At 37.2% G+C, this 12,432-nt stretch overlaps 1 protein-coding gene across 15 annotated transcripts in view; it reads left to right on the forward strand.

Moving 5' to 3' along the window:
• The window catches only part of PRLR (prolactin receptor), a 155,295-nt gene extending 143,480 nt beyond the window's left edge, over positions 1-11,815 (forward strand). For all 15 annotated transcript variants that reach the window (XM_042028514.1, XM_042028515.1, XM_042028510.1 and 12 more), the window contains 4 exons: positions 679-823; positions 1,655-1,754; positions 2,711-2,780; positions 3,361-11,815. In XM_042028514.1, the coding sequence (XP_041884448.1) occupies positions 679-823; positions 1,655-1,754; positions 2,711-2,780; positions 3,361-4,371 (1,326 nt within the window). In that variant the 3' untranslated portion in view covers positions 4,372-11,815. The remainder of the gene's footprint in view (positions 1-678; positions 824-1,654; positions 1,755-2,710; positions 2,781-3,360) is intronic.
• Positions 11,816-12,432: the final 617 nt, after the last annotated feature.

Genomic DNA, 12,432 nt, shown 5'->3' on the forward strand with positions numbered 1-12,432 from the left:
TCATTCTCACTTAGGTTTCTTTTGTGATAATTTGTTCTTAACCCCAAGTGCTTCTTGGATAACCGATAGCTCAGTGACATTACATAAAATAATTTAAATTTATATAAATAACCATTAGGTTGTAATTGTAGTGGCCACACAACAGTAATAATTTTCTATAGCCAGGATCTACAACTCGAACAACTGAGAGGCAAATTAAAGACTCCAGCTATTGGTATTTGACTCCATCCCCTTCTTGTCTGCAATACTTCCAAACCACCTTTGTGTTTCCTCCTTCCTTCCTCCTCCCATGGCACCTCACAGCCCTCTGACCATTGCAAGATCTACTTTTTACTACCCTGTGCATTTCCACCACTCCACATTCCCTCCTTCTACCCACGTTTTCTTTCTCCATCTCTGTTTCTTGCCTCCTCCTCTTCCTGAACCATCGCAGTTCCCACCATCACCACAGCTCATCCCCTATTTGCCATATGCTCATTATGTGTTTTTACAGCAGTTTAATTTGCACTATAAACCAGAGCCAGATCTCATTCCCACCTGCTAGAAAACTATAAAAATAAAATAAATTACTATTATTCCATGCCTGCTTAACAATTATTAGGAAAAGCTATCCAGACTCATTCTATATTCCCATCTTGATTACCAAAACCTTAGCTGCGACTTTTATTTAATTTCCAGACTATTTTTGTTGGACAGCAAACACAATGTAAAATGTTTAGTTTAAATCCTGGAAAGAGGTACATTGTACAGATTCACTGCAAACCAGACCACCATGGATTGTGGAGTGAGTGGAGCCCAGAAATGTATATTGAGATCCCTACTGGTGAGTGGCCAGGCATCACTTCAGTAATTGTTATTACATGCAAATTCATGCTGTATTTTCGTTTGTTAGCTGTTTGTGGCACCCATGCAGATCCCTTAGTTTCCCTAGGACAGACAAGAACATCATTGCTAAGGTAACCAAATCCTTATCATCCCCACACCATACTCAGTTAACTTCCCCCTTCACTACTTTTTGATAGAGCTAAGAAGGTGAATAACTACTTTGCTTATTTAAAGCGTGTTCTTTCTGTCTATTGCCTCATTTGTTCTCTTTACAGTAATTTTTAATTAAAAGAACCCTGGCAGCTGCATTAAAACTGTGACACAGACAACAAAGTGTGACTGCCTTCAGACAATAACAGCTCTTCATTACTCTTTATCTGGAATTAATATGAAATAAGCACTTCAGTATAAAAAGTGTTACATTACAATAAAAATCCTTAAAAATATCGAAGCCTAGATCACTTTACCCAGCATTTAATTAATTGTATGGTATGTATTTAATAATGAAATGGCTACAGTTTTTGTACAACTGGATTTGAACCCAATCTGTATAATTGGCTGCGACAAAATTTTCCTCTTCATGCATTTTTATATGATTTTTCCAAGACAGTTTATTTCCTGTGCAGTACCATTAGTAAAAATTATATTCATTATTCGATATTACAGGGATTGTTGAGATCCATCTGTGCTGGGGAAGGTCTCTAGGTTCAATACCAAATTTGGCAATTTTGGCCAATTTTAAAAATAAAAGTAATTTGCAACTCTTTTTTGCATGCTGACTACGCATATTCTGGATGCATGTCCTCAAATAATTCTGTTTGTTTCTTAGATTTTAGAGTAAAAGATATGGTTGTGTGGATCATCGTTGGTGTCCTGTCATCCCTTATATGTTTAATCATGAGCTGGATAATGATTTTGAAAGGGTACAGGTAAGTCACCATTTCACAATTACATGGCATCCAAAATCACAGAAAACTTTTCAAAAATAGACTTCTAATATTTGCTTCAATTTCCTACACCATTTGTCTTATCTTATGAACTGTTAGTTATAGGTTTTTGACTTAATTTGCAACTGATAAAGCAGTATTTCTGCTCCTTAGGGAAACCAGGCTAAATTCTCAATTGGTAAAGGTCTGTCTTTATTAGATCTGACTAATCTTGGTTAGTCATGTAATATTCAGCCAACATTACTTGGAGTATCCCTGTTCCTGTAGAAGACATGTCTTTGGGTTTTATCGTAATTTCCTAAAGTAAACGAGGTTATATTCTGAGATTGTCTTTCTGCCAACCTCTCTGTCAATTTCCCAGATGACTTCTTACAATGCTGACTACTTTCAATCAGATGTGAAAGAGAGAAGTGTTGCAAAGATTATTGCTTTTGTAGAAGTCTTGCAAAAAATACTGGCTGATTAGGAGAAAGAGATAGAAACTGTGGTTGGAAAAGCCCCATCCTTCACCATGAGTCCTGTTTACCAGTAGTCAGCTGACATTCAAGGGCACACAGGCAGGCCCACTAACCCTCCTGAACTGTGCCCCACTTCACTGTTTCTTGGCAGTGATGAATTTACAGTGGTATTAGAGAAGTGGAGGTTAAGGAACAAATGACAGTTAAAAGGACATTAGTAATTTTACTTTTCCAGTTGAATAACTTTTGTACTGCTAGTGTTTTTTGTAAGTAGATCTGAGGGGACCTTATGAGCTGTAACTGGATTTGTGAATTACACAGCTTGAGAGGCAGACAGGAGACAGATGTCCAACTGGGATGTATAAGATATGGGAGAAGTGTTTAAAATCTCAGTCACATGCTGAAGAAATGGGAGAAGAAAAAGTGAGATATGGTCTGTATTTACACCTGGTGTGTTTGTTCTGGGTTTTTTTTCTTTAGAATGATGGCCTTTATCCTGCCACCAGTACCAGGACCAAAGATAAAAGGCATAGATACACATCTGCTGGAGGTGAGTACCACAGCTAACAACAAAAGAATTCACCATTACTCGCTTTTCCAGCTTATGTACGAGCAAACACAATTACCATGGTAAAGTGTAAAACTGCTTCAATTAATCAACATTGAAACTAAGCAACACTTTCAGGTAAACATGTGAAGGGTATGTGTGAGTAAGAGTTTTACCTCGAACTTGTAGCTGGAGGGTGTTTAAGAACACAGTTTGTGACTGCCCTGTTTCCTGGGACACGAGGAAATGCCTCTGTGAACTTCCTCGTAGCTCTTACGAAGGATGCTCTCCACAGTCTCTTGCCATGCTGAAGAGGCAGGGCATGTCTGCACTGTCGTTCTCCCCCATTTCCTTCTTGTTAAACTCAGGAGACCCATACCTGCAAAAAGCTCCCTGCTCCTCCCACATTAGAAACATGAATTTTGGGGTTGTGTCTCCCCACTGACAAAACTCAGATTTGGGTCTAGCAATATAAATATCGAAGTGTTTGTATATCAAATATAAAGATTGTTCACAATTGTTCTAATCAGATAAACCTTAAGGTTGACAGTGAAAAATCATATCCTCTTCATTATACCTTCAGACCGGAAAATCTGAAGAATTGCTGAGTGCTCTTGGTTGCCATGGTTTCCCTCCAACATCAGACTGCGAGGAACTGCTGATAGAATATCTGGAGGTAGAGGACAGTGAGGATCAGCAACTCATGCCAAATCATGACACTCCCAGTAAAAATACAAAAATTATACTCAAGGAAACAGACAGTGACTCAGGCCGAGGGAGCTGTGATAGCCCTTCTCTCCTCCCTGTGAAGTGCAGGGAATCCCGCGGCCTTCCATCTACTCTTCAAACACAGGTTGTAAGAGCCAAACAAAGGAAAGGAGGAAAGGGGAGCTGGGAAGCTCAGTCTACGGCCTCAGAACAGGAAACACTCCCTTGTAACAGTGAGAGTACCAAGTCATGCACGTGGCTGGCAGCTCAGTTACCCAGTAATCAGCCTGTTATGTTTGCCTACCACAGCACTGTGGAGGCATTCAAGATAACACTGAATACCACAAATGTGAACACTGCACCAGTTTTGGTGGAAAATGAAGAAAATCATCAGTCACTATATCCAATTGCTGAAACTGTCTATGATGATGTAGAAAAGATAAGCGATATGGAGAATTCTAACGCTGACCAAACCACAGTGCAGGTCAGACAAAACCAACATAATGACAGGTCACCTTTCCTGAATCCTAAACTAATGGACTATGTAGAAGTTCATAAAGTCAGAAAAGATAAGGAACCAACACTATTACTGAAACATAAAGAAAATAGCGGAAAGACCAAAAAATGCACTGTTCCAGGAACCAACAAAGAATATACAAAGGTCTCAACTGTTGTGGACCATCACATTTTGGTATTATTGCCAGATCAGCGCACCCAGAACACACCTGTATCTCAAGAACCTGTAGCAGAAACATCTCAGAACCCTCAGCAAAGTCAAGCTGAGAAAAATACAAGCTACAGCACGACAACTCCAAGTGACTCCAGAAGAGACACCAGTGGATCAGACTACATGGACCCATCTTCCTTTATGCCCTCCTTTAAATAACATTTTAGTGCAGCACATACTTAGTAGTTACACACAGTAAAACAAAATCACATAACAAACAGTTCTTTAAAAAAGCCTGGTCTGCAAAAACCTAGCCTCCTGTGCGCATTGTACAGGTAATAAAATAATCTGTGGGATGAGGGAATAGTCATGGGAGTAAGCCCTGGATCATTAGCACACATTTGTGACACAGTGAAATGAGGAAATGGATCTTGTCCATCATGAAAAATACATTGTAAAATGATTATTCAGCTCTGCAAAACTTCTGTTGGTTGATTAAGCCTGAGGAAATACTGCAGATTCAACAAAGATGAAAATTGTTATGGGTCAGTCAGCAAACCATAGTGATTTGAGCAGTTCCTACATTAGATAAATCACTGCACAACAGTATTCTTGCCTACAATGCATTTTCTTCTGAATGCATTCTGACACCCAATTAAGTTTTCTTTATCTTTTTTCTCAATCCTTGAGAAAAAAGGAGCTCTTGTATATGACAAATCATGTATAAAAGAGAATATATTCTACAAAAAAAGTAAAGTTTGTTACAGTAAAATCACAAATTCTTCGAAATATATTTTTGCTTTGTTTCAATGTGACAGAAAAATGCATCCCATTCATATCCTAGTCCAGACAAACCAAAATGAAAAAAAAGGATATTTGATATACTGCCTTACTGTATATAATATACAATTCTACTTTAATATAAGCCCATATATTTAACAATCTATTTTTAAGGCTATTTTTCTATTACCAAAAAAAGAGCAAAGTAAAATATTTTTTAATTTCCCAATGCTATTTAGCTATCTAGGAACTTTTCTCTTTCCTTCTGCTGAGACAGTAACAAGTAAAGCTATAATTTCTATACAAAGCATAAAATTAAACTTTATATTAATTAAGAATATGAAGATATTTTAAAACTATATTTCAAATATATTATAGATATATTACTATTTGAATTGTAAATTATTTGTTTCACAGGTTTTTTATTACCTGTAATTATATAATTAAAATAGAATTTAGGTTTTGAGAGCCAAGCATCTTCCCCTTTGAATTTATACTCTGATGCCAATTGCAAATGAAATGGGGTTCTCCTGTATCCTGCACTTTTCTCTGAGCCTGGAAGGAGAGTTTGAAGTCAGATTTTTCATAACAAATTTATGAACACCAGTTTTGGAACCCAGCCTCCAAGGTCTGATTCAGAGCCCCACTGAAAAAGCAGTGGGAATGAGGAGATGAGTCCATGTACTTGGGTGGGCCGTGTGTCCCCGGAAGAGCAGTGGGAACAGTAAGGATCCATTACATCCCACATAACTGAAGACAGAATCAAAATGATACTGTAGTGGCTGCAAAGTAACCGTGGTCCTTTCTTCCTGAAACAAAAGTTTAATTTACTCCAGAAAAGTGTGACTATGTGATGACTGATTAAGAGTGGGCCAAGTATTTAGCCAGCATCACTAGCTTCAGGGGAAACTGGAAACTTAAGGTGCGGGAATGGTCCTGTACCTGTGAAGGAAAGTGTATTTGATAGATGGGCTTGCTTTTGTTAGTCTCCTTCCTGAACAGCTTTACTTTTCTCCATATTTTTATGATTTTATGCACTGAGCCAGCCTTCTTGTGGTATCCGGTACCTGCTGCAGAGCCAGACAAAAGAGAATTTCAGATTTTGAAGGTCCTGGAAGGCCACATTTGGCAAATCACCCTTTACCTTCAAAGCCATGGAACTGCTCAAGCACAGATTAGTAGATCTGCCTAGCCTTTCCACAGGCAGGACTCTGGAATTTAACTAATTAACTGTGTGTCTATAAATATACGCAGTAGTGTAGACTGTAACATTAGGGTGGCATCAGGTTTAGAGCCTATGTCCTCCGTACAGGCAACTGCCCACCTTCAGAGGCTGATCAGAGCAGTCTTCTCTGAAGGTGTGGGAAGGTATCTCAGTTTCTTAACTCAGCCACTTATTCAACACATGATGACATGAAGAGGCTACCCCAGATATCAGCTGAACATATAACTCTGTTAAGTTATGTTTACCAGAACAATTTTACCATAGAGACACTGTTTGTAGTATAGCTTACAAATTTCTAGAGATGCTAGAAGTACTGCAAAGAAACTATTGTGCTATGAGGAAACGTGTGTGTGTGGAAGTGTGTGAGCTGATAACATACTGTGTCTGACAGTGTTTTATTTACCCTTCAGTTTTCTGACAGAATCTGACAGAGCTAATATGATCAGACACATTCTCTTTCTTTACACAGATAGCTCTAGCTGTGTTGTTTCCTATATCTCATTAGATGCAAGAGGATATTCTGCTACAGGCCTTCAGGGATGTATCTCGTGGTGCACAGAAGTTGTAGTACCTTATTAAGCCTTCAGCCTAAAGATGCTCCTTATAGGGTAGATTTTTTAGGTTAGAACACAGGTGACTAGCCAGATGTAGCACAGCAACAGGCTGTTCCTGTCCTATCTTTTTACCTGAGGTTACTTTTTACCTGAAGCAAGCAGAGACAACATTTAGCAGATTTTAAGTGTGTGATTCATCCTGCCTAACTGTAGGCATGTGTGCCTCCAATAATCCACAGAGAAACAGTCAAGGAGTTTCTCTGTTTTGTCATAAATGAGTACTGAAACTGCAAAACAGTTGTAGCCTAAATTACATTGTGTGGTGTTGAGCATCTCCCACCTTTGCTGATGAATGTCTCAATATGCCAAATCATCATGGCTCTCTGTGAAAAGGAAAAGTCAGCCACAGTGGAAAAGGGGTGTTTGCTGGCTGCTTTGAAGTTTTGGGGGATTTGATAGCTAAATGTAATTTGAAAACATTGCCATAAATATATTTAATTCTTGAAGCTGGACAAATATGCCAATAGATTAATTTCCCCTGAGTTTGCTTATATTCTCCAAAACACTTTGTTACTCCCAGTGGCAGAGCTTCTGAAAGCGACCTTAAACATCTGAAAGTACATTAAAAAAGTAAAAAGTCAGGTTCTGTAAAATCAAAATAACCTTCAGCTAAGTGTTTGGTCCTCTGAATGTTCAAATACTTAATTCTTTCTGTTTGCAATAATATTTTTGCTTGCAGGTCTTTAAGCTTTTCATTAGGAAGTACATGAGTTTTTGCATCAGTTTTACACAGTCAATCTGTGCAAAATTATGACACACTGTGGGGAAAAACAGGCTCTTGACACCTCCTTTGATATCCAGAGGGATGAAGTATATAACAGAATTTACCCCAGGAACAGGGATCAGCCCTCTAGCTCTTGTACCATTAGTTGAATTTCTCACTTGGAATAATTATTTCAAGAATGTGAATGATGTTTTCAATGTCAAAGTTATCCATGTGTCATTTATAGTGTGAACTACTTTGTAAAAGCATAAAAGTCCTAAAAGGTAGCATAAAGACTCTTCTACATAATTAATTTTATGAAATTCCTAAAATTGAACATATATACTTTATTTAATTACCTTTCCTTCCAACTCAGACTAATTTTATTAACATTTTTTCTTCAGTATTGGCAAATATGATTCATTATCATAAATTTTTTATTAGATTTTTTTAGTAGAGATGTATTTGATGTACAATTTTGGCATTTCTCTGTAATATTTCAGACTTTAAAAGAAATACAAGCTAAGGAGCAGTCATACATGCTCACAAAGCTCAATATCACATATGATGAGGACTTAAAATCTGGTCTTGATGATACTATGTAACTATAAAGATAATTTAATAAATATTCAGTGAATTAACCTTATATGATATTAGTAAGAGGATATATGTGTTTATGGAACAATCTGTAAAACAAATATGTAATGATGATTTATGTCAAACCAGTAAACTCTGTAGTCTATCTGTCTGTGTGTCTATGTTTAAATGGCTGAAAAATAGACAGCTGCTTTAAATGTCATTCAAGTATTCAAAGTGTAGTGGCAGCAGGTGCTCAAAATGAATAAGCAGATTTTTTTTTGTGCTCTCTGAAGCATTGTATATGTGGGGTTTACATCATGAAGCCTGTAAGTGTATTTCATGATTTCATGGTAACTGTAAATGATCTGAGGGTGTTGTGCAAGGAAACTGAAGTCATGTAGGCCAATTGATAGACATCAGACATCTTCTACAAAGCCATAAGGACAAATAAAGTAAAAAAAGTGTCACGAGATCAGGCATCACATTCTCAAATAATTGCTACCTCAGATATTTTTTTTTCTCCCTTTAAAAGGCAGGCAAAAGCATTTTGCTTTATGTGTAAATTTGTAACTCGTTCTATCAAGAATTTAAAAATCTTATTTGTAAATTCAAATTATTTTCCTTAACAAACCGCTTGTCATAGAATCATCACTTGTGATTCAGTGGTAGTATGAGGATGGGATATTTAAGATGTGTAGCAAAATTAGATGTTTTTAATATGGGGAAAAAAAAACCCTAAAGCAAATTCCATTTTGTAAGAAAGTCCTCCGTGCCCAGATTGGCAGTCAAGCATCAGTCCCATTCCTGACCTGAAAAGTTTTTTGCCACTACTTACATTCCCAGGTCACAAGGATTGAATGAGCCAATTTTCCAGAGATGCTCTCATTCTGGATCACAGCTGTGGAACTTAGTATTTATCAATACTTGCTCTTTTGAATTACCTGTTTTCAACTGAGTTCCTAGGAAGCAAACCTTTCAATTCTGTCTCTAAATGAGCAAAAATGGAAAGCCCTGGTCTCAATTATCTCAAACCCTCACGCTAAAATCAGGCTCCAGTTCCTGTGGGTGTGGAAAGATGGACTGAATGACACTAATTTGAACAACCTTGTGGGCCTGCCTTGAAAACCATTTTGAAACAAATCAGGGATTTTCTTCATTTTTCTGCTGTATGTCAAGCAGGAAAATATGGATAAATGGATGCCTAAACACATAAAAATGGGGATATAAAGAGCTTAAGTATCATAGAAGCATAGAATCGTTCAGGTTGAAAAAGACCTGTAAGGTCATAGAGTCCAAAGTCCGGCCAGGTCCACCACTAAGTGACAGGACAAGGGACAAGGTTGCTGCATGTGGCAGAACAGAAAAGGAGCACAGTCACTATGGGATGGTACACAGCAGATGATGAGAGAACAAGTGCATTTTGACTACAGCTGAGAAGGAGGAGAAGAACAGAACATGACAGCAAAAGAATCAAATGTAAGAATAGATAGTAAAAAATGAGAACTAGAACAGAGAGGAGTGATAAATGAGTTAGTGAGGGGGAAAAAAAGGAAGAGAAGAAAATACTTTTATATCAAAAGTGAGAATATGCATAGCAACCTGATAGAGTCCACAAAAGCAGTAAAGCCTTACAAAATGCTTAAGAGTTGGCAAAATGGTGAAATCAGCTACTCTGGATCAGCTGTTACATATGAGCAGAAAAAGTCCTATACATGAGAAGTGGTCATTCACTTTCTACCAGTTATGGGATTTTTCTTCCCCATATCTGACATTGGTCCCAGGCAAACACACAAAACTTGAAGAGTCAGGCTCAGCATCTGACCTGCAGTTGCATTTCCTACATTCCTAAGGAAAAAAGGGAGAAATAAAGTGTACCACACTCTCTTTATGAACAACCTTCCGTTTTTCAGACAGGTATACAGGTGAGGTTTATTTATCCATTTACATTGTCCCACACATATGCCTACCATTCTTAAGCATTGTTCTGTTTTTATTTAGTATATGTAATGCAATGACCTAGAAGCTCCAAGAGAAAAAACACTTTGGGGATATTACTAAACAGTCTCTTGGTATTTCTGGGCATTGCTTCAGTTTGTACCATTGACAATGTATCTGTTAATATTTTCCTTAGTCAGACAGTCCCTATCTTGGTGATAAATGCTGAAAATTACCAAGATAGGCTTAAAATGCATCTCTTCAATATGTTACATTTTTAAGAGGCACTATTGTATCTGTTGGAAGTAGTTAAGAAAAATACCTGAATTAGTTGTGTGGTCTCTTACAGTGCTGAAAGCTGATGTTATACTCAAGATGTTGGTGCATAGAGCAGTTAGATACAAAAAAGTCTTTTTTTATATATTCCTCTTTTTGGATGGTTTATTGTCCTTTTCTACTTGGTGATGCTGCTTGTCTCAGATCTTGACATTATTTAACTATTTTTTTTAACAATGCTGCTTTTGGATCTATTTTTGTGAGCTGCTGAGTACCTTCACCTCATTTTGGCATCAATAAAAACTGAAAGATTTCATTTCAGTTCCTGCAATGGTTAGTTTTAGAGACTTATAGCACTGAGTAAATTTTTAGAGGATGCTGGAAATCATTGTACAAGTCACTTGTAGAAAATATCCCTTTGGTAGGATGGAAAACTATACATGTTTAGAAAAAGGCAGATTTTTATACAGGCAGAACTATAATGATGTCATATCATATTTTTTAATATTCATAATGCTGTAGACTACTCTTAATTCTCATCCCTTTGCCTTTCATTCCTAAAGGGAGAGGAAACTACTGCTCAGCTAAACTCAGAAAGACCTCCTGGGCTGCTTTATTTTTATTTTTCATTTTGGAAAGTAATTTTTTATTCTGACTACAAAAATGGTTCGTCACCTGATATAATACAACCATCAGTCTTATATATGAGTTATATTGCTCAGAGATACTCAGCATTATCTCAGCTTCTGAAAACTTTTTGTTGTGCTTTGTGTATGTTTTAGTCATTGTGTAAGATATAGCAGTACAGAGGGCACTGTTACGAAAAAGTAGGTCCAGAAAAAAACATGTTAGCAGCCATTAACTAATTGTTCAAAATTTTGATGTGCTTTTAAGTGAGGGTAGAAGTCTCTGGAACTCCCTTGCCTTTAATTGTGTCAGCAGTCTCTCAAATAAACAAAAATTGCATCTTCTGAATGATATCCAGAATAAACAGTGTATTTTCCGCAGAGAAAGAGATGACCAATTATTTAGAGCAAACTTATTTCCATTTGCATAAACCATTTCATTGGTAGATTTGCAATACTAGCTAGGCATTTTTTCCACTACAATTTCAGAATTTGTATGCAATGTGGAACATGAGAATTATCGCAGTGTCATTACTGTAGCAACAGAATGACTTTAAGCACAATTATTCTGTGAACCAGATCCAAATTTTTTTGTAAATTTCTAAAATACAAGAAGTTTTAAGAATTAGATTTCATATGTAGTATGTACATTGTTTGGAGAATACTGGTATAAAAGTAGTTGCTCAGGAATTCTTCATTGTTTCTAAGTATATCTAAAGGAAAGTGCTTTCAAATACATTTTTTAAGTTCTTAATATTGAAAATGCTGGCTTTACTAAAATATTAGTGTTTTCACTCGTAAGATCAATATTATTGTGAAGTCTGTAGCTTTCTGATGAATTTTTCGCTCTTTTGTCATTGTAAAATCTCTTTGCAGTGGTGTTCGCATTTCAGTTTAATAAAAGTTCGTGAATAAAAATCCCAAATTGTGTATTTCTTCATGATATGCAGCACTTCTAATATATAATGTATAGAAAGAAAAAGGAAAATCCAGACACACAACACAGTCTGTAGGGCAGAATCCTGCTGTCCTCCATGGGGAAAGCTCCATGATATGTGTGGGTTTAACCAACTTCATGTGCATTGAACAATTGAACCAGGTAAGACAGATGGCTCACATACCAGGTCACAACTTTTGTGTTTCTTTATGGCTCATTGTGTTGATGTAAATTGTCACTGAAATTCAGGGATTTAAAGTTAGCAAAGGTAAAGTTTGATCAAGAAATTTGAGGGTTTGGGAGAGTCCTACAGTGTGTGAGCACTGTCCTTGTCCATAGAAGGTACAAATCTCTGACCCTATACACCAACACTGGGCAGTTTTCCTGCAAAACTGGGGCAGCCCCTCGGGCTACGTGCAGTCAGCCTTCCTCCTTAGGAGCAGACAGGGTCATCAAAAGCACTGTGAAATACCTCTCATTGGTAACTGTGTCTAGTTACAGCGTGTGCCAGTTACTGTTCCAGCTGTTGAGCCTTTGTAGTTCTTAAGTACTACCAAGGATGCGTTGGTTTTGGCAAGGGTGGAGTTAATTTTCTCCACAGTAGC

Source organism: Corvus kubaryi, unplaced genomic scaffold, assembly GCF_017639235.1.
Source record: "Corvus kubaryi isolate FWS band 111438036 unplaced genomic scaffold, C.kubaryi_AGA036_p1.0 37308, whole genome shotgun sequence".
Taxonomy (NCBI): Eukaryota; Metazoa; Chordata; class Aves; order Passeriformes; family Corvidae; genus Corvus; species Corvus kubaryi.